Genomic DNA, 23,518 nt, shown 5'->3' on the forward strand with positions numbered 1-23,518 from the left:
CAGCTGTACCTCACCCCGGGACTTCGTGGCCTAAGTCCTTCCTGCCGTTTATCACCCAGATACCTGCACAGACACAATGCCTTTGTGCAACACTTTATTGGGAAAGATTTACACATGGTGACCTGTCATAGGCCAAGGGATGAGAAGAGGGTGCCAGGAGCGTTGGGGCCCCGAGGTGGCTCAGATGGAAGCCATGGGACGGCCGTCCCCAGGCCCACGCATCTACACCTCAGTTTCCCCTTTGTGAAATGGGAAGCTTATGCTTCCTTCCAAGTCTGCAATATTGGTGCAATGAGCTAAAAGTGGAGCGAAAGACACAAGAGGCTTCCCACTCCCAGGACCTGCCCCCAAGCTCTGACCCCACATTGTGGATGCAAAGAAAGGGAATTTGTCCAAAACCCACTGCCCAGGGGCCCCTTCCGTTTTGGGGAAGTGCAGTGCTCTCTGGGTACCCAGAAGCTGGAGCAGGGGCCCACGAGACTCTTGTCTGGACAAAACTTTGATTTTGTAGGAGTGGAGGTGGTCCCTGGGCGGAGGGCAGGGAGGACACCCCCGGGTCTGCTTCAGTTGCAGGCAGAGTATTTAGCTGGGGAAAAGGAAATTCTCTCCAGGACCCTCTCCAAGATAAAGACTCTTTCTGGGGAGGAGACAGCGGCCTGGTTCACAGAATTCCCGGGACCAGCTGGCAGAGGGAGCGTCACGGAGCTTACTCCTCCCGGAGCTTCTCCGGGGCAAGGCTGGTGGGCTGGGATGCTGCCTTCCGCCGGCTGGGGCTGCCCCCACCCAAAGCCAGCCCCAGCCCCAGGGCTGCCAGGGCCAGGAAGTGGATACAGAAGTAGATGGAGGCCCAGTACCGAAGCGTGTCGGCCAAGGAGAGCAGCACGAAGCCCATGCACATGTAGTCATAGGCGCGCATCTTCAGGAACCAGTGTACCCAGTCCCAGGCCTTCTGGCCCCCTGGGCTCAGCCGTCCCCGCAGGGCTGACTCCAGCCGGCCCTCGGCAGCCAGGCACAGAGGGATGGTCAGGAAGCTCAGGTAGTAGCCCGGGTGGAGGCCGTGCCAGTAGGCGCTCAGCAGCATGGTCCAGGCGCTCCTGAGGAGGAGGCTGGGGGTCAGGACCTGCGAGTCCAGGTCCCCAGTGCCCACTGACACCAGATCCAGGAGTCAGGGGCTCCAGCCCCTCCTCCCTTAGACCCAGGAGTGCAGGCCCCACCCCGTCCTCCCTCAGACCCAGGAGTCCAGACCCCACCTCCCTCCTCCCTCAGATCCAGGAGACCAGGCCCCAGGCCCTCCCCACTCAGACCCAGGAGACCAGGCCCCAGGCCCTCCCCGCTCAGAACCATGCCCCTAGCTCCAGAAGGTAGAGGAGGCTATAGGTCTCCTTCAGAGATCCAGGATCTCGCAGCCTCCCATACACACTCACAGTCCTATGAAGACCCTCTCCTCCTTTAAAGATTTAACATTTTATGTTCCACTGCCCTTCCTCTCCCAGGACCAACAAGTCTAATTCTTCAGCCCAATGTTTTTTTTGTTGTTTTTTTTTTGAGACGGAGTCTCGCTCTGTCACCCAGGCTGGAGTGCGGTGGCCAGATCTCGACTCACTGCAAGCTCCGCCTCCTGGGTTCAAGTGATTCTCATGCCTCAGCCTCCCAAGTAGCTGGGATTACAGGCAAGCGCCACCAAACCCAGCTAATTTTTGTATTTTTTGTTGTTGTTCAGACGGAGTCTCGCTCTGTCACCCAGGCTGGAGTGCAGTGGCGCAATCTCGGCTCATTGCAACCTCCACCTCCTGGGTTCAAGTGATTCTCCTGCCTCAGCCTCCCGAGCAGCTGGGACTATGGGTGTGTGCCACCATGCCAGGCTAATTTTTGTATTTTTGGTAAAGACGGGGTTTCACCATGTTGGCCAGGATGGTCTCGATCTCTTGACCTTGTGATCCGCCTGCCTCGGCCTCCCAAAGTGCTGGGATTACAGGCGTGAGCCACCATGCCCAGCCATTTTTGTATTTTCAGTAGAGATGGGGTTTCACCACATTGGCCAGGATGGTCTTGATCTCCTGACCTTGTGATCCATCCGCCTCGGCCTCCCAAAGTGTGGGATTACAGGCGTGGGCCATTGCACCCGGCCTCTTTTTTTTCTTTGTAGAGATGGAGTCTTGCTGTGTTGCCCAGGCTGGTCTCGAACTCCTGAGCTTAAGTGATCCTCTCACCTTGGCCTCCCAAAATACTGGAATTACATTGCACCTGGCCAAGTCCTGTTTTCTTGAGAAGGGAGGACCACTGGTTTTCTGGTTCTTCAAGAGTGTGGAGGCTGGGGCAATGGCTGGCACCTGTAATCGCAGCACTTTGGGAGGCTGAGGTGGGAGGGCTGCTTGACACCAGTTCAAGACCAGCCTGGGCAACATAGTGAAACTCCATCTCTATTAAAAAGAAAAAAGGGCCAGGCGCGGTGGCTCACACCTATAATCCCAGCTATCTGGGAGGCCGAGGTGGGCGGATCATGATGTCAGGAGATCAAGACTATCCTGGCTAACACGATGAAACCCCGTCTCTACTAAAAATACAAAAGATTAGCTGGGCGTGGTAGCGTGTGCCTGTAATCCCAGCTACTCAGGAGGCTGAGGCAGGAGAATCACTTGAAACAGGAAGGTGGAAATTGCAGTGAGCTGAGGTTGCACCACTGCACTCCAACCTGAGTGACAGAGTGAGACTCAGTCTTAAAAAAAAAGGGCAGGAGTTCGATTTGAGACCAGCCTGGCCAACATGGTGAAACCCTGTCTCTACTAAGAATACAAAAATTAGCCTGACGTGGTGGCAGGCACCTGTAATCTCTGCTACTTGGGAGCCTAAGGCAGAGGAGAATCACTTGAACCCGGGAGGCAGAGGTTGCAGTGAACTGAGATGGTGCCACTGCACACCAGCCTGGGCAACGAGATTGAAACTCCGCCTCAAAAAAAAAAAAAAAAGAAAGAAATCAGGAGCCCACAGCCTCCCATTCCTCTATACAGCCCAGGTCCCCTCTTTTCAGGAACTCAGGATTTCGGAAGCCTGTCCCTATTCCTCCCTCAGGGCCCCAGGATTCTCTACTCCTTTCTTTTTAGGGGCCCAGTTCATCCCCTCCCACCCAGAATCCCTCCCATCCTTTCCCTCAGGACCCAGAGTCCCAGCCTCTTCTTCCTTCAGGGATTCAAGAATATAATTCCCGCCTCCTGAAGACTCAGAAATCTCCAGCCTCGGTCGCCTCCTCTTTTGGGACCCAGAGTCTTGGTCCCCTCTCCTCATATACCCGTAAATTTAATTCCCTAACCCTTGAAGACCTACAGAGTCAGGCTCTCACCCCATCTTTATCAACGACAGAGAAATCTCTGTCCATCTCACTGTCCATCTGTGTATCTATCAGTGAGCTTTGCCCAGACGGTGACCTGAGGGAGGTCTTCCCTGTCGTGGTCACTGGCTTGTCCCTCAGACACATCTGAGTGCTAGAAGCACAAAAGTAACCCGATGATTTAAAAAAAAAAAACAAAAAAAAAAAACCTCTGGCCGGTGCAGTGGCTCACACCTGTAATCCCAGCGCTTTGGGAGGCCGAAGCAGGTGGATCACCCGAGGTCAGGAGTTCAAGACCAGCCTGGCCAACATGGCAAAACCCCATCTCTACTAAAAATACAAAGATTAGCCTGGCATGGTAGCATGTGCCTGTAATCTCAGGTACTAGGGGGGCTGAGGCAGGAGGATCGCTTGAACCCGGGAGGGGGAGGTTGCAGTGAGCCGAGATCATGCCACTTCACTTCAGCTGTAAAATAAACAAAAAGGATGAATCCTGTGCATTTTAAGGTGTTTAGGAGCATCCTGGCCTCCACCCACTACATCCCACTAGCACCTTCCAGTTAAAACAAAATGTCTCCAGGGATTGCCACGTGTCTCCTGGGGGTGCAGCAGCAGCACAACTGCCCCCAGTTGAGAAGCACTTGTGTAAACACTGGGGTGCTCTGGGCTTTGACCTGGCCTCAGCCCCAGAGCTTTAAGTATCATCTATATACCTGGCCAGATGCAGTGGCTCACGCTTGTAATCCCGGCACTTTGGGAGGCTGAGATGGGAGGACTGCTTGGGGCCAGGAGTTTGCGAACAGCCTGGTCAACACAGCGAGACCTCATCTCTCTCTATTTTTTAAAAAGTAAAAAAAAAAAATTAATTAAAAAATTTTGGCCAGGCATGGTGATTCACGCCTGTAATCCCAGCACTTTGGGAGGCCGAGGCAGGTGGATCACTCGAGGCCAAGAGTTCGAGACTAGCCTGGCCAACATGGCGAAACCCTGCGTCTACTCTTGGCATGAGAATCACTTGAACCCAGGAAATGGAGGTTGCAGTGAGCTGAGATCACACCACTGCACTTCACCCTGGGTGACAAAGCATCGAAATAATAACAACAATAAATAATAATAATAAAAATTTTTAAAGGTATAATTTACACCTAATGCCACTCAAGCGTCCCCTTTTAAGAGCGACTTTTCCCTTAAGCGTCAGAATCACATAATCATATATCCAATAACCTCAGCTGGAAATCTAATAGTCACCTCAAAGTCAATCAGATAAAACCCAAGCCCTGTTTCCTCATCCTTCTTATTCCCAAAACTTACTCCTGCTGGATCTTCCCCTTCCGCCTTTAATTTAATTTAATTGATTAATTAATTTTGGCTTTTTTACTTTTTTATTTTTTTGGGATAGAGTCTTTTCTGTTACCCAGGCTGGAGTGTAGTGGCGCGATCTCAGCTCACCGCAAGCTCTGCCTCCTGGGTTCATGCTGTTCTCCTGCCTCAGCCTCCCGAGCAGCTGGGACTACAGGCGCCCGCCACCTCGCCTGGCTAATTTTTTGTATTTTTAGTAGAGACGGGGTTTCACCGTGTTAGCCAGGATGGTCTTGATCTCCTGACCTTGTGATCCGCCCGTCTCGGCCTCCCAAAGTGCTGGGATTACAGACGTGAGCCACCGCGCCCAGCCTGTTTTATTTTATTTTGAGACGAAGTTTCGCTCTGTTGCCCAGGTGACCTCGGCTCACTGCAACCTCCGCCTCTTGGGTTCAAGTGATTCTCTTGCCTCAGCCTCCTGAGTAGCTGGGATTACAGGCGCCCGCCACCATGCCCAGCTAATTTTCTGTATTTTTAGTAGAGAAGGGGTTTCTCCATATTGCCCAGGCTGGTCTTCACCATATTGCCCTGACCTCAAAGTGATCCACCTGCCTGGGCCTCCCAAACTGCTGGGATTACAGGTGTGAGCCACCGCGCCTGGCTATGAGTTTCTACTTCTTTTTTTTTTTTTTTTTTTTTGAGACGGAGTCTCGCTCTGTTGCCTAGGCTGGAGTGCAGTGGCGAGATGCTGGCTCCCTGCAACCTCCACCTCCCGGGTTCAGGCCATTCTCCTGCCTCAGCCTCCCGAGTGGCTGGGACTACAGGTGCGCACCACCACGCCCAGGTAATTTTTTGTATTTTTAGTAGAGATGTGGTTGCACTATGTTAACAAGGATGGTCTCAATCTCCTGACCTCGTGATCCGCCCGCCTCAGCTTCCCAAAGTGTTGGGATTACAGGCGTGAGCCACCACGCCCGGCCTTTTTCTTTTGAGACAAAGTCTCGCTCTGTCACTCAAGGTGGAGTGCAGTGGCATGATCTCAGGTCACTGCAACCTCCGCCGCCTGGGTTCAGGCGATTCTCCTGCCTCAGCCTCACAAGTAGCTGGGATTACAGGTGCGCACCACACGTCTGGCTAATTTTTGCATTTTTAGTAGAGACAGGGTTTCACCATGTTGGTTAGGCTGGTCTTGAACTCCTGACCTCATGATCCACCCGCTTGGGCCTCCCAAAGTGCTGGGATTCCAGGCACGAGCTGCCGTGCCCGGCCCCAGTTTCTGCTTCTAAAGGCTGCACAGATAACAATATCAAGCGCAGAGTCTCCACTCAAGAAATACTGGAAGAATGAAAAACAATAAAAACGAATACGTAGCACGCACTTACCTGTCAGGCCTCACATTAAATACATTTCACATTTTATCGCATTTAGTCCTTCTATCTACCTATGACACCAGTAATAAATAGCATTAACTCCATTTAACACTTGAGGCAACTAAGAGGTCAACTAACTCCTCAAGGTTTCTTCATAACCTGGATGGCCAAGATTCCAGGAAGGCTGGCTGTTGAGTCCACAGGACTCAGTACATTGCTTCTGTCAAGTGAGGCTGACTTTACAGAAGTAGAAACTGAGGCCCAGAGAGGGGGAATGGTTTTACACCAGCATGCTGCCACTAATCAGAGGCAGGGCAAAACCAGGCTAAACAAACTACAACTCCCATGAGCCTCTGGGGCAGGAGCCCAGCCAGGGAAGCTGCAGGCTACCCTGGGGCTTGCTGGGTGATGTAGTTCTGCAGTGTCACCTGAGGCTGGTGGGACTCACTCACCGCAGGACATAGGAACGGGCAGGTGCGCTCTTGTAGATATACTGCGCCAGCCACCACTGTACCGTCATGTTCCAGTACCGCATGCCATCGCGCACCCGCACGCAGAAATCTGTGCCGTAGCAGTCGATGTTGCGGATGGTCTCATAGTCATACTCCAGGGAAGCCGCCTTCTCCGGACTGGGGGTGGAGGATGAGGGTAGGGGACAGACATGCAGCTCAGCCAGGCCCCCTCCCGACGCCTGCTAGTGTCCCAGCCCCGGATGCTAAGGAAGGGATCCTGGCCAGGCAATGGCCTTCTGGCTGTCAGACTTGCTAGGGCAACAAGGGAGGGTGGCCCAGAGGGTGCCTGTAGGGGAGGACGATGGGTGGGCCGGGTGGTACAGTTCACTGACAATGGGCTTCTTCTTCTTTTGGTACCTAATGGGGCCTGCCACAGCCATGAAAAGCCTTGAAGGGCTATGGTTGCTAAGCTATGAGTCCTTTAAGCAACCAAGCTCAGTATATTCAGAGAAGCCTCCAAGGATGGTCCCTTCTAAATCGTCGGACACTGCAGTTGCTAGGGAAGTTGTGATTATCATCCCTCATAACAAGGTGCTTCATGGTTGCTACGGAGATGTTCCAGGCACCAGTGGGGTCCCCATGATCTTTGTTGCTAAGGAAAAGGCATTCCTTAGCAACAAGGCCTAGGATGTTTAGAAAGGCTTTTAAAAAGGGACTTTTTCCTGGTCGCAGTGATTGTTGGAGGAGTGTCACTTCTAACAATACAGTGGTTCCCTCGTCACTCGTGCCGACAGCCCCAGCACTGGGAAACGGCCCATATGAAGCCTTGGTGGCCTCTGATGATGGGAGGGGAGCCATCCTTTAGGGGTAGGGACCCATCAGATTTAGAAAAACCTTCAATTCCTGCTTGGATTCACTGGGGGGACATCGTCTCTCTAGCAGCTGGAGATCAGAGCATGGTTATTAGGGCAGTGGTAATAAATTCACGTGGGGGTGTCACTACCCCCACAACAGAATGGCAGTTGGTGACGACTAGGGGACAACCCTAGCAGGGAGTAGTTCATCATTTACAGCGATGGGCTGTTCCCCCAGCAGCAGTCCAAGCCCCTGGGGGAAGTCTGACTGCAGCTGCGAGGAACACAAGGGCAGTCTACTCCTGGTTGCCGGGGGTGCCATTTCCCTAGCAACACGGGGGCAATACTTCCTCAGCCACAAGAGAGTCCACAGCTATGGCCGTGCTACGTGCTACTTGCCTAGCAATACCGGTGCTGGGGGGTGGGGGGTGGAGCCTCTCTGGCAACAAGGGTCAACCCATAGTTACCACGGGGAGGTTTGGCTTCCTTAGCAACAGTGTAACCATAGTTGGTAGGAATGGCATGCCCTCTGCTGGGGAACAGCACTGGTCAGGGATTGGAAATTGCTATTTCCTTGCAAACAGAGGGCAGCTGAGGGCTGCCATGTGAGGATATCCCACGGGATGGAGCAGTGCTAGCTCCTAGCAACAAAGGCGCAGTGCAGGGGGAGCCATATCTGCAGCAACAGAGCAAAACTTCTGGCAAAAAGGAGGTGAAGTACTGTTGCTAGGGATCCTGCTTCCCTAGCAAATAGCAGTGTTCCGTTGCTAGGGAACCGTTTCCCTAGCAACAGAGGGTGACCCACCACTACCAAAGGATGGCATCCCCAGCAAGCAGGAACAACCTGGTTCTGGGGGGTGACACTTCCGTGGCAACAGAGGGGTGGCACAGGGTTGCTAGGTTACCACCTTTTCCTAGCGACAGGGGGCAGTTCATCATACTGCGGGGTGACAAGCGCTAGCAACAAGGGGCATCTGTCAGTACCAGGGGTCTTTTCCCTACCGACAGGGGCTGGCAGGTCGTGGTTGCCAAGGGGGCGACACTCTGCTAACAAAAAGATGGTGGCCCTGGCCCCTTGCTCCCCGCTCTCCTCCCTGCTAGGGGCAGAGCCAGCCCTTGGAGGTGGGGGCTGCTGGGTCTTGGGAAGCCTCCCTCGCGCCGCCTGACCTGCTGGGGGGTGGGCATTGGAGGGTGGGGCCGCCCCCGGCCCGGGCTTTGGCGGCCACGGGGTAGGCCCCGAAGCCGGCGGCAATGCAGCCGCACTCGGCGGCAATCCAGGCCACGTAGAAGCGCATGCGGAAGGCGAAGAAGACGGGGATCATGTAGAAGAGGCGGGCGGGCAGCGGGCGGGCGTAGAAGGCGTCCTCGCGCACGGCCTCCAGCGGGAAGAGGTGGGAGGAGAGCAGGAACAGCAGGCCGAAGAGCGGGGCCGGCCAGGCACGGCGCAGCAGGGGCCGCAGGCTGGGCACGGCCCCCGGGAAGGGCTGCTCCAGCCAGTCCAGGTAGGTGCGGTAGCGGAAGAACGGGCCTGTGGGGCGGGGAGGGAGGGCCGCCGTCAGACAGGCAGGTGGGCAGAGCTCCAGTCTGCAGGAGGAGGAGAGGGAGCTTGGAGGGAAGGTGGGAAGAGGGAGGGAGAGGGGCAGAGACTGGGCGCCGGGGAGACCCCAACGGTAGGGACAGAGACCCAGAGAGATGGGGATAAGGAACGAGAAACAGGGGGACAAGAAACTCAGAGAGACAGAGACAGTGACAGAAAATTAGAAAGAGGGGCTGGCGCGGTGGCTCACACCTGGAATCCCAGCACTTTGGGAGGCCTAGCTGGGAGGACTGCTTGAGCCCAAGAGTTCGAGACCAGTCTGGGCAAAACGGCAAGACCCCATCACTACAAAAAATAAAAATTAGCCAGGTGTGGTGGAGGGCACCTGTAATCCCAGCTACTGGGGGGGCTGAGGCGGGAGGATCGTTTGAGCCTAGGCTGCAGTGAGCAGTGACTGTGCTACTGCATTCCAGCCGGGGAAGGAGGGAAGGAGGGAGGAAGGGAGGAAGGGAGGAAGGAAAGAAACTAGGAGATAGCTGCAGAACTTTAGCTACAACATGATGGTGATCTGGCCTAGGGAAGAAGCAGTGTGATTCACAGAAGGGACCGGGGTTAAAATTTTTGTATGTTCACAAAAGACCATATGTTTAGGTCAATGTAGCATGGAAAGTTAAAATTAAAAAAAAAAAAGAAACAAAAAAAAATTAAAATAAATAAATAAGACCACATGTTGTGTGATTCCATGTGTAAGTACAATGTCCGGAACAGGCAAATCTTTACAGATAGAAAGTCAATTACTGGTTTCCAGGGATGGATGGAGGTTTGGGGGATGACGGATATGGGGTTTCTTTGCAGGGTATGAAATTGTTCTGAAAATAACTACACAGTGGTCATGTTTGCACAACTCCGTGGATATACTAAAAATCAGGGAGTTGTATGTTGGTTTTTCTTTTCTTTTCTTTTTTTTTTTCAGGAAATCAAAGAAGCCAAGAGTTGTATGTTTTAAGTGGATGACTATGTGAATTAGAGTTCCCTAAAGCTGTTATTGGAAAAAAAACTTTGATGAGGTAAACATTAATGAAAAATTTTTTTAAATTTCACACATATATATACATATATACACACACACACACACATATAATATATATAAATATGTATACATATATATACATTGTTTTGAGACGCAGTCTCGCTCTGTCATCCAGGCTAGAGTGCAGTGGCGTAATCTTGGCTCACTACAAGCTCTGCCTCCCAGGTTCACACCATTCTCCTGCCTCAGCCTCCCGGGTAGCTGGGACTATAGGTGCCCGCTACGACGCCCAGCTAATTTTTTGTGTTTTTAGTAGAGACGGGGTTTCACTGTGTTAGCCAGGATGGTCTCGATCTCCTGACCTTGTAATCCACCTGCCTCGGCCTCCCAAAGTGCTGGGATTACAGACCACTGCGCCTGGCCAACACACATATATATTTTTTGAGACGGAATCTTGCTCTTTTGCCCAGGCTGGAGTGCAGTGGTGCAATCTCGCCTCACTGCAACCTCCGCCTCCTGGGTTCAAGCGATTCTCCCGTCTCAGCCTCCCAAGTAGCTGGGATTACAGGCGCACACCACCATGCCCGGCTAATTTCTGTATTTTTAGTAGAGATGGGGTTTCACCATGTTGGCCAGGCTGGTCTCAAACTCCTGACCTTAGGAGATCTGCCCGTCTCGGCCTCCCAAAGTGCTGGGATTACAGGCGTGAGTCACTGCGCCCAGCCCTTTTAATTTTATATTTATTTATTTTTTTAAAATAAAGGGACGGGATCTTGCTACATTGGCCAAGTGGATCTTGAACTCTTGGCCTCAAGCCATCCTCTGGCCTCAGCCTCCCACAGTGCTGAGATTATAGGCGTCAGTCCCCATGCCCAGAGGAAAAATATTTCCTTAAACTGAAAGTGGACCCTAAGCTGTGAATATTTGTTATCTGGGCAGCAAAAACATCAGGTTGACATAGATCTTTACCTCCTTTCTCTCTTCTCTGTGCTCCCCATAAGCTACAGAAGAAGAGAAGAGCAAGGAATCACTTAGGCTGAGAACAGCCAGCTTCTACCCTGAAGCAGCTCTGGTCCAGCGGAGGCGTGAGACGTAGACCCAGACACATGCTCACCCTCACAGCAGCAGATGCTAGGATGGAAGTTGCCCCGGGCAGGGCGGGAACATAGAACAGGCACTCAGGGCGGCGGAGAGACAGAGCTGTCGGGCAGGCCCACTCACCTGTCATGATTCCCACGTAGCAGTAACTGTAGCTGAGCGTCTCCATCAAGGAGGGCACGTCGGGCAGCAGCCCCAGGGTGGGCCCCTTGCTGAAACCCGAGGCCATTTCCTTCCTCTGGGCCAGGTGCAGGTCCTGGACTTCACTGGCCAGGCTCACCAGCTGGGCGGAAGGGGGTGGGCAAGGGGCCAGGTCAGACTTTGGGCCCTTCCCCACACCCATCTCCCTTGTGCTGCTGCCCTCTGCAGCCAAGGGGTGCTGCATGCTCGCAGCTCTGTGTATCTAGGTTGTGTGTAACGCCTCTAGCTAGGCAGTGTTCCCCAGAGCTCAGTCCCAGGCCCTCCTCCCCGCCTTCCCTGTTCTGTCCTTACCTGCTCTCAGGCAGTCACAGAGGTTTCGATACTATCCACACACTGATGATGCTCAAACGCTACCCCAGCCCCAGACCTATCCATCAAGTGGCTTATTGGCATTTAGACTCGGATGTCTCCAGGCACCCCAAAACGCACTGGAAACGGAAGACGATGTTACCCGCCCCACAAAGTAGATCCTCTTCTAGTGTCTCCCCTGAAACAATAGGCCACCAAATTGTTCAAACCCAAAACCTCCCTCACTCCCTCACTCCCCAAATCCGATCTCTTTTTTTTTTTTTGAGACAAGTTTTGCTCTGTCACCCAGGCTGGAGTAGAGTGGCACGATGTCGGCTCACTGCAACCTCCGCCTCCTGGGGACTCAAGCAATTCTCATGCCTCAGCTGGCCAGGCTGGTCTCGAACTTCTGGCCTCAAGTAATCGGCCTGCCTTGAAATCCCTTAAGTTTGACTCTGTTGCCTCTTTTCATCTCCACTACGGAGCTGAATATGTTGTACTCTCCACCCTTTCCCACCAGTCCCAAGGTCCACCCTATATCAATAGATCTCGTTCTTCCAGCTTATGGCTGGGTTGTCCATAGAAATCCCTGGCTGGAGTCGGACAAAGTCAGGAGAGGGAGGGCAGGGCTTTTATTCCCTTGTGAGATGGCCTTGGGCTGGCCATCACCCTTGACAGATCGTTTCAAGGTGGGTGGCTCTACTCACCCTTTAAAAAAAATAATGTTGGCCGGTGTGGTGGCTCGTGCCGGTAATCCCAGCACTTTGGGAGGCTGAGGTGGGCGGATCACCTGAGGTCAGGAGTTTGAGACCAGCCTGACCAACAAGGAGAAATCCCGTCTCTACTAAAAATACAAAAAATTAGCCGGGCATGGTGGTGCATGCCTGTAATTCCAGCTACCCGGGAAGCCAGGGCAGGAGAATTGCTTGAACCCAGGAGGCGGAGGTTGTGGTGAGCCAAGATCGTGCTATTACACTCCAGCCTGGGCAACAAGAGCGAAACTCCGTCTCAAAAAAAAAAAAAATAATAAATAAATATATATATATATAGGGCCTGGCGTGATGTGATGGTTCATGCCTGTAATCCCAGGACTTTGGTTGGCCTAGGTGGGCAGATCACTTGATGTCAGGGGTTTGAGACCAGCCCGGCCAAGATGGTGAAACCCCGTCTCTACTAAAAATATAAAAATTAGCCAGGTGTGGTGGTGGGCACCTATAGTTCCAGCTACTCGAGAGGCTGAGGTGGGAGAATCGCTGGAACCTGGGAGGCAGAGGTTGCAGTGACATCACACCACTGCACTCCAGCCTGGGTGACAGAGCGAGATTCTGTCTTAAAAAAAAAAATTATTTTTTTTGTAGAGACAGAGTCTCACTATATTGCCCAGGCTGGTCTTAAACTTGTGGCCGCCAGCAATCCTCCCGCTATGACCTCCCAAAGCGCTGGGATTATACAAGTATGAGTCACTGCACCAGGCCTACACAACCCTTTTTCCATCAAGGTACCACAACCTGAGCCACTTCCCCTGGGCCGTGAGTTGGGAACGGCTCCTGCTGCTGGTCTGGGGTTCAGGCACCACCCCTTTTTTTTTTTCAGGCAGTCTTGCTCTGTCACCCAGGCTGGAGTGTAGTGGCACTATCTCAGCTCACTGCAAGCTCCGCCTCCCGGGTTCACCATTCTGCTGCCTCAGCCTCCCCAGTAGCTGGGACTACAGGTGCCCGCCATCACGCCCGGCTAATTTTTTGTATTTTTAGTAGAGACGGGGTTTCACCGTGTTAGCCAGGATGGTCTCGATCTCCCGACCTCGTGATCCACCCACCTCGGCCTCCCAAAGTGCTGGAATTACAGGCGTGAGTCACCGCGCCCGGCCGGCACCACCCCTTTTCGCTCCTCTACATCCTGCCCACACGGTGGCCACTCCTTCAATCATCCTAAATGCGCATTTCCTGCTGCAGCTCAGACCTACCCACAGCCGACAGCCTGTATCAAGGCACCCACAGTCTGTCACCTGGACTTGGATAAAGGGATCCTTTTTATTTGGATCCCTTTATATAGGATAAAGGAGGATCCCTTTATCCAAGTCCATTCCATCTTGCCCTGTTCCACTTCAATTCTCCTTCAGCATTCAGAACGAGTATTTTTTTATTTTTATTTTTTGAGACGGAGTCTCGCCCGGGGAGGCCCAGGCTGGAGTGCGATGGTGGGATCTTGGCTCACTGCAACCTCTACCTTCCAGGTTCAAGCGATTCTCCTGCCTCTACCTCCCAAGTAGCTGGGATTACAGGTGTGCGCCACCGCACCTGGCCTAGAACGAGTATTTCCGTTTATTTATTTTTGAGACGGAGTTTCGCTCTTGTCACCCGGGCTGGAGTGTAGTGGCGCGATCTCAGCTCACCACAACCTCTGCCTCCTGGGTTCAAGCAATTCTCCTGCCTCAGCTTCCCGAGTAGCTGGGATTACAGGCGTGCACCACCACACGCAGCTAATTTTTTGTATTTTCAGTAGAGACAGGGTTTCTCCATTTTGATCAGGCTGGTCTCAAACTCCCGACCTCAGGTGATCCGCCTGCCTCAGCCTCCCGAAGTGCTGGGATTACAGGCGTGAGCCACTGCGCCCGGCCAGAACAAGTATTTTTAAACATTTAAAACTGGTCACGTTGCCTCTTCTGGCAGCAAACCAAAGATCCTCTCTTCCAGCACATCTCCGTCCTCCGTGGGAAGAAGTCCAAAGTCCTCATGGTCGCCAGCCAGACCTAGCATGGTGTCAGCCCTGCCGCCCATTCCCTTTTGCTCTTCCCAGAAAGCGCATGTGGCTGGTGCAGCAGGTGAACCCATCCTGCTCCCCTCCCCACACGTCATCCCTACGGCCTGAAATGCTCCTCCTCTAACCCCTCTCTCATCCAACCTACTCCTGCCACTGCTGAGCTCCCGTGGGGCACACTGAAGGCTGTGGAGGCCGCTCCCTACCTAGCATGACCGCTGTGTTCACAGATAAACCTCCAGTAGGAAACTGTGACTCTGTGGGTCTGGGGTGGGCCCTGGGAGTCTGTTTTCACCCATCTTCCCAGGTGACTAGGAGCCAGACCTGGATGCCCTAGTTTTGTGCCCTTCAACAAGTACTTTTTCCCCAGAGCTAGCTACAGAGATTCAAGGACAGCATGTTGGTAAACCACCCAGCTGGGCCTCTGGGTCACAGCAAGCACCCAATGGCACCTACTGTTAACCCACATGGGTTATTTCCTCACCCCAGGAGGAGCTGGGAGGTGAAGACCTGCCAAGAGCATGTGAATGGGTAACCCCATGCCCAGGGCAACAGTGTGGTGGCGGCCCACCCCCAGGGTGTGCAGGAGGTAAAATCCGGGAGCGGCTGGAGGGGGAGGTAAAGTGGGGAGGTGAAGGGGCCCACAGGGAGGCTGGAGGGGAGTGGCAAGTCCCGAGTCTGACCTTCAGCGTCAGTAGCAGCTGGACGGCATTGGTGAAGGGCGTGGGAGTGGGCAGGCCCAGCAGGCTGAGGGCTCGGAAGAACAGGAGATAGGAGAAGGTCCAGGCCAGAGCCAGGGCGTGGCAGGAGCTGGGCAAAAGCAGGAAGTGCGTTGTGTTGGGCACAGAAGTCTCGGCCTTGGCCACCCACTCCCCGAGTCCAGCCACCAATCCTCCCCCAACTCTCCATTCATTCAGAGACAGAAACACAGAAGGGCAGAGAGAGAGGATTAGAGGGTGGATGTAGGGACGGAATGAGTATGATTGAAATGGGGAGAGGAGGCTCAGCCACACAGCAACACACAGCAACAGAGAAGAACGAGGTTCAGAGAAGCTTCAGGTGAAGACCCTGCAATCCTCCGCTTTTTCTTTATTTCCAAGGTCCAGGGCTCAAGAAGAGGAGGGTGGATATGAATGAATATGAACGGAGGCAGGGCCAGCAGACACACCATCCACCTCTCTCCCCATGACATGGATGTAGCGGACTGGGACAAACACACAGGGACCAGATGCAGAAGGCGGGGGAGGAAGAAAAGCAGATGAAGAGGCTGGGTACGGTGGCTCACGCCCGTAATTCCAGCACTTTGGGAGGCTGAGGCAGGCAGATCACAAGGTCAGGAGTTCGAAACCAGCCTGACCAACATGGAGAAACCCCATCTCTACTAAAAATACAAAATTAGCCAGGCATGGTGGTGCATGCCTGTAATCCCAGCTACTCGGGAGGCTGGGGCAAAAGAATCGCTTGAACCTGGGAGGTGGAGGTTGCAGTGAGCTGAGATCGCACCATTGAACTCCAGCCTGGGCAATAAGAGCGAAACTCCATCTCAAAAAAGAAAGAAAGAAAAAAAACCCCATGAAACAGAGAAGAGAGCTGATCAACAAGAGACAGCCAGACAGCCAGAGATGAGGCAGAAGCTGAAAAAGACCCAAAGAGGAAACAGGTTGCTTCCTCCTCTGCCCTCCTCTCCCTCTCCTCCCTCCACCAAATTCTCACCAGGGCTGGGCTTGAATGAGGGCCCAGGTCCCAAGGATGGTGATCAGAGAATGCAAAGTGTGGGGGCCACAGGTGAACAGGGTGAGCCCCAGGCCCACAGCAGCTGCCCCCCATCTCTTCAGCCCAGGACCTGCAGGGGGAAGGGACAGCATAAGCCTGGAACCTTCCAGAGGGTCCCCCCCTTTATTTTCCACTGCGGAGGGAGCCTGACTCACCGGCTTTCTTAAAGAGGAAGCCGATGGGGATGGAGATAAGAAGAACCACTAGATACGTCCATTCTTCAGGCGACATGGTCTGGGGGAGGGGCAGAGATTCACAGTGAGAACCCAGGAATCCAGGCCCCCTGCCTCCTCCCTCTTCCAGGATCCAGGAACCCAGCCCTCTAGACCGCAGTTTCTGAGGATGATGGAGTCCGAGACTCAGCTCCTCTCCTTTGAGAACCTAGGAACCCGAACTCCAGCCCCTTCCTCCTTGGAGACAGGAATCCACCCCCAGCCCCTCTCCCATGAGCGCACAGGCCTCCAGCTCTCCTCTCCTTTGAGAACCCAGGAAAGCGTGGGGATCTCCCAGCACCCAGGCGCCTCCTTTGCGAAGGCAGAAATCAAAGTTACTCCCTGCACCCATACTAGGGACCCAGATTTGAAGACGCCCCTCTTTTTAAAACCCAGAAACAGCACCCCTCCCAGACCCTTCCTCTTCGACAGCCCAGGAATCTAGACCTCCGAGACCCCTCTTCCAGCGAGGATCCAGGAACCCAGACCCCCTCTTTGGATCCCCCATCCCCCAGCCCTTGTGAAACCAGATATCCGGACCCCCCAGCCCTTGTCCTTCGCGAGCACTCAGAGGAGCCCGGGCCTCCAGCCTCACCTCCTTCGGCGCTCCAGACCCCTCTCCTACAGAGAACCCGGGGATCGGACACCCTTCCCTCCCCAGGCCCAGGCCCAGGCCCAGCCCCAACCCGTCCCGCGCACCCCAGCGTGGGTCGGATCCAATCCCCGGCAGATCCACAGGCGGTTGCGCCAGCCCCGAGCTCTAACGCGCCTCCGGGGCCGCCCCGCACCCACCAGCCTGCAGAGACCCTGCAGCCGTGTAACCTCGCCTTGCCACTGGGCGCCGCCACCCCGGCCCACCTGAGCTGCTCGCCGGGCAGGAGGCGGCCGAGCAGTCCCAGCCCGCGGGCCGCTGCGGCTCCGGCCACGCCTCCCCCGCCCAGCGCGCCCCCGCGCCGCCTGCTCCTTCTGGGCGCCCGCTGGGCCGCGCGGATCGGGGCGGGGATGAGGCCACGGTCAGGGTCCCGGGCGGGCAGGGAAGGAGCCCCAGAGCAGGCGACCGGAGCGCGAGTCGACAACGGGACTCGAGTCCAGGTCCACACCGGGCTCCGAGCCCCGAGAACGTGAAGGGGCGGGGCTTCGGGCTCGGAACAAGGAGGAGCCAAAAGCTTTGGACCCGAAGGGAGACAGACGGGATCCGGAAAGGAGGCGGGGTCTGGAGCTCGGCGTGAGGGATGAGGATCGGTCTCCGTTCGGGTTCCTTCGGGCACAATCGGGAGCTTGAGTTCACGGGAGGCGGGGCCACAAACTTCGGCTCACTTCGGAGATAGTCGAGAACGGAGCTCTGGGGCTACTGTGGGCGGGGCCACATGTTTCGGCTTTCTTCGGAGATAGTCGAGTCCTTAGTGTCACTGTTCCGATGTGGGCGGGACCACACACTCGGCCGGATGTGGGTGGGGCCATAAGCTTCGGTTTACTTCGTAGATAGTTGGGTACAAGGGACGCTAGGATGATAGGCGGAGTCAACAGGTTCGCCAGATACCGATGAGGATTTACAAGGGGGCGGGGCGAAAGCGGCTTGCCCTCAAAGGGGCGGAACCCCGAGGGCCGGCGTACGCCTAGGGGACGGGGCCAGGGTGACGAGCCTCAAGTTCCCAAGCTGAGGAGAGGAAGCGGCAGAGGGAGGTGCGCTCGGTGGGGCGGGGCCAAGGTGGTCACCGCGGGAGGAGGGCGGGGCTTCGAGCCCGCGAGGGGCGGGTCCTGACTCCCCCCGGCGCTGACGGGGCGGGATGACGAAGTTGACGAGAGGGTCGGCAAGAGCGGGTGGAGGAAGGAGCGCGTGGCGCGGTGCGTAGTGGCTGGCTCCGCCTCGACTGCGAGTTAGTGTTTATGAGGTGACTCGCTGGTTCTGTCGGTGGACCGTGGGACATTCTGAAGGGAAGCAAGGAGGCGGACTGAGCGCTCCCAAGTGGGGTGAGCCCGCCCGAGCGGAGAGTGGACGGCGGGTGCCCAGGGGGCGGGGCTTTCGGCTATGGGGTTCGGTCGTCGGGCGGGAACTCCCCGTCGGGGGTGCGCTGGCGCTCGGAGGGGGCGGGGCCACAGCCTGCGGGACTGCTGGGAGCCGATGACGCCCGAACGCCGAACCTCAGGCGTCCAGCAGGAGGCGGGGCTACGGATTCGGCCGAGCCGAGAACACCCGAACGCCAAATTGCTCGCGTTCGAGAAGGGGGCGGGGCTGCGGATTCGGTGAAGCCAGGGACGCCCGACCGCCGCACTTCTTGTGCTCGGAAGGGGGCAGGGTTTTGTACTGTGGGAGTCTGAGAGCTTGTAGGCCCGAAAGCCGAATCACAGTGGTTCGGAAAGAGGAGGAGCCAAGGCCGGAGCGTCCCGAAGTGGGTGTGGCCTTGGCAGTGCCTTAGCCTCTAGAGCTTCTGACCCCTGATGGAAGCACCCGAAGGGGGACGCCCACTTTGCAAGAGGGTGGTGCCAAAATGGACCTTTGTAAGGGGGCGTGTCGCCGCGCTTGGGGAGGTTGGTTTTTGAGACTCCAAGGCGCAATGGTAGGTACGGCAGTGTGGGCACAAAGCGGGTGCCGACTGCAGGGTCACAAGGGTAGAGCAGGGCCCCGGGGGCGCGGCGAGGGGCGAGGGCCGCGGGGCCTGGCGGGATCGCCCTGGGGTGGGGCCTGGCGCTCCGGCCCAGCAGGTGGTGAACGGCGGCTGAGCGAGGCCCCGCCCCCTGAGAACTAGGGGCGGGTCTTCGCCAAGACCCCGGGGGCTTTGCTTGTGCTCCGGTGGCCCGCGGCGCGCAGCCGTTTCGGTAACTGCCTTTGCTTCCCGGCTCCCGCAGGAGGATGCTAGTGGTGGAGGTGGCGAACGGTCGCTCCCTGGTGTGGGGAGCCGAGGCGGTGCAGGCCCTCCGGGAGCGCCTGGGTGTGGGGGGCCGCACGGTAGGCGCCCTGCCCCGCGGGCCCCGCCAGAACTCGCGCCTGGGCCTCCCGCTGCTGCTGATGCCCGAAGAGGCGCGGCTCTTGGCCGAGATCGGCGCCGTGACTCTGGTTAGCGCCCCGCGCCCAGACCCTCAGCACCACAGCCTGGTAAGGGGGCGGGGCTCGAACGCCTGGGTTCGGTGGGAGCGGGACTTGGGAGTCAGGATTCCTGGTTTCCGAAGGGACCGTAAGCTTGGAGGTTCCAGCGACGTGTGCTTCTCAGGCCCTGACAGCCTTCAAGCGCCAGCAAGAGGAGAGCTTCCAGGAGCAGAGCGCCTTGGCAGCTGAGGCCCGGGAGACCCGTCGTCAGGAGCTCCTGGAGAAGATTACGGAGGGCCAGGCTGCCAAGAAGCAGAAACTAGAACAGGCTTCAGGGGCCAGCTCGAGCCCTGAGGCCGGCTCGAGCCAGGCTGCCAAAGAGAATGAGACCAGTGATGGCCAGGCTTCGGGAGAGCAGGAGGAAGCCGGTGAGTATGGGAGGTGGAGTCCACGAACCACGGGAAGGGGAGGAGAGATCTTTTGGAAATTTTAGCTGGGAATCCAGTGCCTGGGTCTCCCTGAGGGTGAGAAGACTTTGCCCCTTGGATTTACCAAACTCTTCTCTGTACTCCCCACCAGGTCCCTCCTCTTCCCAAGCAGAACCCTCAAATGGGGTAGCCCCCTTGCCCAGATCTGCTCTCCTTGTCCAGCTGGCCACTGCCAGGCCTCGACCTGTCAAGGCCAGGCCCCTGGACTGGCGTGTCCAGTCTAAAGACTGGCCCCATGCCGGCCGCCCTGCCCATGAGCTGCGCTACAGCATTTACAGAGACCTGTGGGAGAGAGGCTTCTTCCTCAGTGCGGCTGGCAAGTTCGGAGGTGACTTCCTGGTCTATCCTGGTGAGTTTGGGTTGGGGCCTCTGGTTGCTGTGCCTTTCCATACGATCCCAATGCATTCTGTGTTTTTTTTTTTTTCTCTTAATGGAGATGGGGTCTCTGTTGTTGCTCAGGCAGGCTGGGCTCAAGCAGTCCTCCCACCTCGGCCTCCCAAAGTGCTGGGATTACAGGCCCAGCTGCATTTTTTTTTTTTTTTTGGTCTCACTTTCTCTTAGCCTCTGAAATTCATAGACGGACAGGAAACATTTTGGAGCTCCTGAACTCATTGGGAAAGCAGTTTAGCAACTTTTATTAAATGTTTACTGTGATCCAGAAGATTCGCTTAGAAGTAGTTAGACATCAGGCTGGGCGCCATGGCTCACGCACGTAATCCCAGCACTTTGGGAGGCTGAGACAGGTGGATCACCTGAGGTCAGGAGTTTGAGACCAGCCTGGCCAACATGGTGAAACCCCGTCTCTACTAAAAATATTAAAACTAGTTGGGAGTGGTGGGTAGGCGCCTGTATTTCCAGCTACTCGGGAGCCTGAGGCAGGAGAATCACTTGAACCCAGGGGGCAGAGGTTGCAGTGAGCTGAGATCGTGCCATTGCACTCCAGCCTGGGGAACAAGAGCGAGACTTCGTCTCAAAAAAAAAAAAAAAAAAAAAGTCTAGAGCGGAATAGTTGGGTCCAAGAGCATCTGTTTTAGAGTATCCATAGTGATTGCTGAAATGATCTCAAATCTCCTCCCAGTGGTCGTTCCTGTGGCATCCAGCCCTCTGCCATTGGTCACTGCTTCAGTGCTTCTCTCCCTCCCCCAGGTGACCCCCTCCGCTTCCATGCCCACTACATCGCTCAGTGCTGGGCCCCGGAGGACCCCATCCCACTCCAGGACCTGGTTGCTGCTGGGCGCCTTGGAACCAGCGTCAGAAAGACCCTGCTCCTCTGTTCTCCGCAGCCTGATGGTAAGGTGGTCTACACCTCCCTGCAATGGGCCAGCCTGCAGTGAACTCCAAGACCTAGGGGGACATGGCTGTGTCTGCAGCAAGAGCCTTTCTAGATGTTCCCCGGCTCTTCTCTGGGAGTCTAGAACATCCTCCTACCTTTCTCTGCGGTTAGTTTTTGATTCCAGGTTTTCGAACACTACATCCTTTTTATGTTCTTCCTTGTTTGAAAGCACTTATTGGCTGTGTTTTTGTAGTTACCTGTTTTCACACTGTGAGCTTCCTGAGAATGGGGCCTGGGTTTGATTCATCTGTTTTCTACAGGGTTTAAGTCTCAGGAGATCTCAATAAACTTGTTATATAAATGTTCATGATTTGAATGTTTATGACAAACCTGGAACCGGTGGATAGTCTCATCTGCATATACAGATGAGAAAAAGGCCTGGAGGAGGGGGAATGACTTGCCCAAAGTCACACAGTTAGTAAATAGCAGGCCTGGCCTTTCAAAATTGGTTTTCCTCACTCCTAAATCTGCACTCTTTCTACCGTACTAAACTTCCTTTTGAAAAGATTTCTACAAAATTTCCCAGATGCATACAAAGGTTATAAATAAAAATATAGGCTGGGCATGATGGCCCACACCTGTAATCCCACAGAACTTTTGGAGGCCAAGGCAGGAGGATCGCTTGAGTCCAGGAGTTTGAGACCAGCTCTGGCAACACTGTAATACCCATCTCTACAAAAATAATTTAAAAAAAATTAGGGATCCCTTGAGCCTGGGAAGTTGAGGCTGCTGTGAGCTGTGATTGCACCACTGCACTCCAGCCTGGGAGACAGAGCAAGATCCTGTCTCAAAATCTATATGTATATATATATGTGTGTGTATATATGTAAATACACACACACATGTACATGTGTGTATAGATATGTGTGTGTGTATATATATCGTGAAAGGAAATGAGTATTGTAATTTTAGGAGTTCAGAGCATGGGGAGAGTGTCAGGAAGGACTCTGGAAGGCATTCTGCTTTTTCATGGCCTGGGTAGTGGTTGAGAATTTTTTTGATACTATACATTTATATTTTAGACTCTTTTTTTGGATTTGTTATATTCTGCAATTTTTATAAAAGCTAAAACACATGTATATGTATAAAATATGCACTTACGAAATCATTTATCCATGTTTTTGCTTAAGAAAGTACTAGAACACTACCACTATTCCAATAATTACACCTTTATCTTATCAATATGCAGTTTTATTTTGTCATGTTTATTTTGTCAGTGTAATACATTCACATGGTGAGGCCGGGCGCAGGGGCTTACAATCCCAGCACTTTGGGAGGCCGAGGCGGGCAGATCACGAGGTCAGGAGTTCGACACCATCCTGGCCAACATGGTGAAACTCCGCCTCTACTAAAAATGCAAAAATTAGCCGGGCGTGGTGGCGGGTGCCTGTAATCCTAGCTACTTGGGAGGCTGAGGCAGGATAATTGCTTGAACTACTGAACTATTGAACTACTTGGGAGGCTGAGGCAGGATAATTGCTTGAACTTGAGCCGAGATCGTGCCACTGCACTCCAGTCTGGGCGACAGAGCTAGACTCTGTCTCAAAAAAACAAAAACAAACAAAAAAGACATTCACATGGTAAAGTTCTGGGGCGGAAAGTCTCCACCGCTAGTTCTTCAATTTCTTCCCCCCATGTTTCATTCTTTCTCTTTTTTGTGTGAATTGAGCAGCCTCTAGAACCAGAATAGGTTTAGAGAGACTCCCATCTCCCCTCTTTCTTGCCATTCCCAGTAAACAGACTCATAGAATCTCAATTTCCTTTAAGTTTAGATTAATTTAAAATATGATACTGGGCCAGGCGTGGTGGCTCACGCCTGTAATCCCACCACTTTGGGAGGCTGTGGTAGGCAGATCACCTGAGGTCAGGAATTTGAGACCAGCCTGGCCAACATGGTAAAATCCCATCTCTACTAAAAATACAAAAAAAAATTAGCTGGGCGTGGTGGTGCACACCTGTACTCCTAGCTACTCAGGAGCCTAAGGCAGGAGAATCACCTGAACCCAGGAGGCAGAGGTTGCAGTGAGCCAAGATCATGCCACTATACTCCAGCCTGGGCAACAAGAGCTAAACTCCATCTCAAAAAAAAAAAAGACAAGACAGTAACTCCTGCTTGGCCAATACTCTCTTTGTGCCTGCTTCATAAGTGGCTTTGTATGTCTATTCTCCACCCTTCCTCCTGTCTACAACAAAGTACTTAGAAGTCTCATTACCCCTGTCAGGAGTCTCCGCTCTGAAATGTTCCTCATTTAAAACCCTTGTGGCTGGGTGTGGTGGCTCAGACCTGTAATCCTAGCAGTTTGGGAGGCCAAGGTGGGAAGATCAGTTGAGCTCAGGAGTTTGAGACCAGCCTGGGCTGAACATAGTGAGACCTCGTCTCGTCTCTATTTAAAAACAAAAAAACTTTTGTGACTGGTGTCCCCACATGTTGTCAGTCAACAAATTCTATAGGTGCCATGTTCAAAGCACTGTAGAT

The 23,518-nt window shown here is 54.3% G+C and overlaps 3 protein-coding genes across 10 annotated transcripts in view; 1 reads left to right on the forward strand and 2 right to left on the reverse strand.

Moving 5' to 3' along the window:
• LOC112613072 (leukocyte immunoglobulin-like receptor subfamily B member 3) overlaps positions 1-23,518 on the reverse strand; it is a 130,377-nt gene that overhangs the window by 83,235 nt on the left and 23,624 nt on the right. The window lies entirely within an intron of this gene.
• MBOAT7 (membrane bound O-acyltransferase domain containing 7) lies at positions 78-17,599 on the reverse strand. Of its 4 annotated transcripts, none has more exons than XM_025368274.1 (8): positions 17,055-17,599; positions 16,140-16,218; positions 15,925-16,054; positions 14,895-15,021; positions 11,089-11,248; positions 8,468-8,828; positions 6,447-6,623; positions 78-1,094 (listed from the first exon to the last, which is right to left on the reverse strand). In XM_025368274.1, the coding sequence occupies exons 2-8, from the start codon at positions 16,213-16,215 to the stop codon at positions 707-709; spliced, it is 1,419 nt and encodes a 472-aa protein (XP_025224059.1). In that variant the 5' UTR covers positions 16,216-16,218; positions 17,055-17,599; the 3' UTR covers positions 78-706. The 4 variants fall into 4 exon arrangements, with proteins under 4 accessions (XP_025224059.1, XP_025224061.1, XP_025224062.1 ...); XM_025368275.1 differs by lacking the exon at positions 17,055-17,599 and adding an exon at positions 16,896-17,045 and having other exon boundaries at positions 80-1,094; XM_025368276.1 differs by lacking the exon at positions 14,895-15,021.
• Positions 17,963-22,228, forward strand: TSEN34 (tRNA splicing endonuclease subunit 34). Of its 4 annotated transcripts, none has more exons than XM_025368279.1 (6): positions 17,981-18,041; positions 19,044-19,290; positions 19,406-19,649; positions 19,801-20,058; positions 20,856-20,999; positions 21,303-21,352. In XM_025368279.1, the coding sequence occupies exons 2-6, from the start codon at positions 19,048-19,050 to the stop codon at positions 21,350-21,352; spliced, it is 939 nt and encodes a 312-aa protein (XP_025224064.1). In that variant the 5' UTR covers positions 17,981-18,041; positions 19,044-19,047. The 4 variants fall into 4 exon arrangements, with proteins under 4 accessions (XP_025224066.1, XP_025224064.1, XP_025224063.1 ...); XM_025368278.1 differs by having other exon boundaries at positions 17,984-18,088; positions 21,303-22,228; XM_025368281.1 differs by having other exon boundaries at positions 17,963-18,754; positions 20,856-21,347.

This window comes from Theropithecus gelada, chromosome 19 (assembly GCF_003255815.1).
Source record: "Theropithecus gelada isolate Dixy chromosome 19, Tgel_1.0, whole genome shotgun sequence".
In the NCBI taxonomy this organism is placed as follows: Eukaryota; Metazoa; Chordata; class Mammalia; order Primates; family Cercopithecidae; genus Theropithecus; species Theropithecus gelada.

Excerpts from the sequence above, each read along its gene's own strand:
- MBOAT7 (XM_025368274.1), bottom strand. The coding sequence starts at position 16,215 with ATGTCGCCTGAAGAATGGACGTATCTAGTGGTTCTTCTTATCTCCATC. Across the intron at positions 8,829-11,088 it reads CTACGTGGGAATCATGACAG|GCCCGTTCTTCCGCTACCGC; the intron begins GTGAGTGGGCCT and ends CCCGCCCCACAG. Across the intron at positions 1,095-6,446 it reads GCCCGTTCCTATGTCCTGCG|GAGCGCCTGGACCATGCTGC; the intron begins GTGAGTGAGTCC and ends CCTCCTCCTCAG.
- TSEN34 (XM_025368278.1), top strand. Across the intron at positions 19,650-19,800 it reads GGGAGAGCAGGAGGAAGCCG|GTCCCTCCTCTTCCCAAGCA; the intron begins GTGAGTATGGGA and ends ACTCCCCACCAG. Across the intron at positions 21,000-21,302 it reads CTGTTCTCCGCAGCCTGATG|GGTTTAAGTCTCAGGAGATC; the intron begins GTAAGGTGGTCT and ends TGTTTTCTACAG.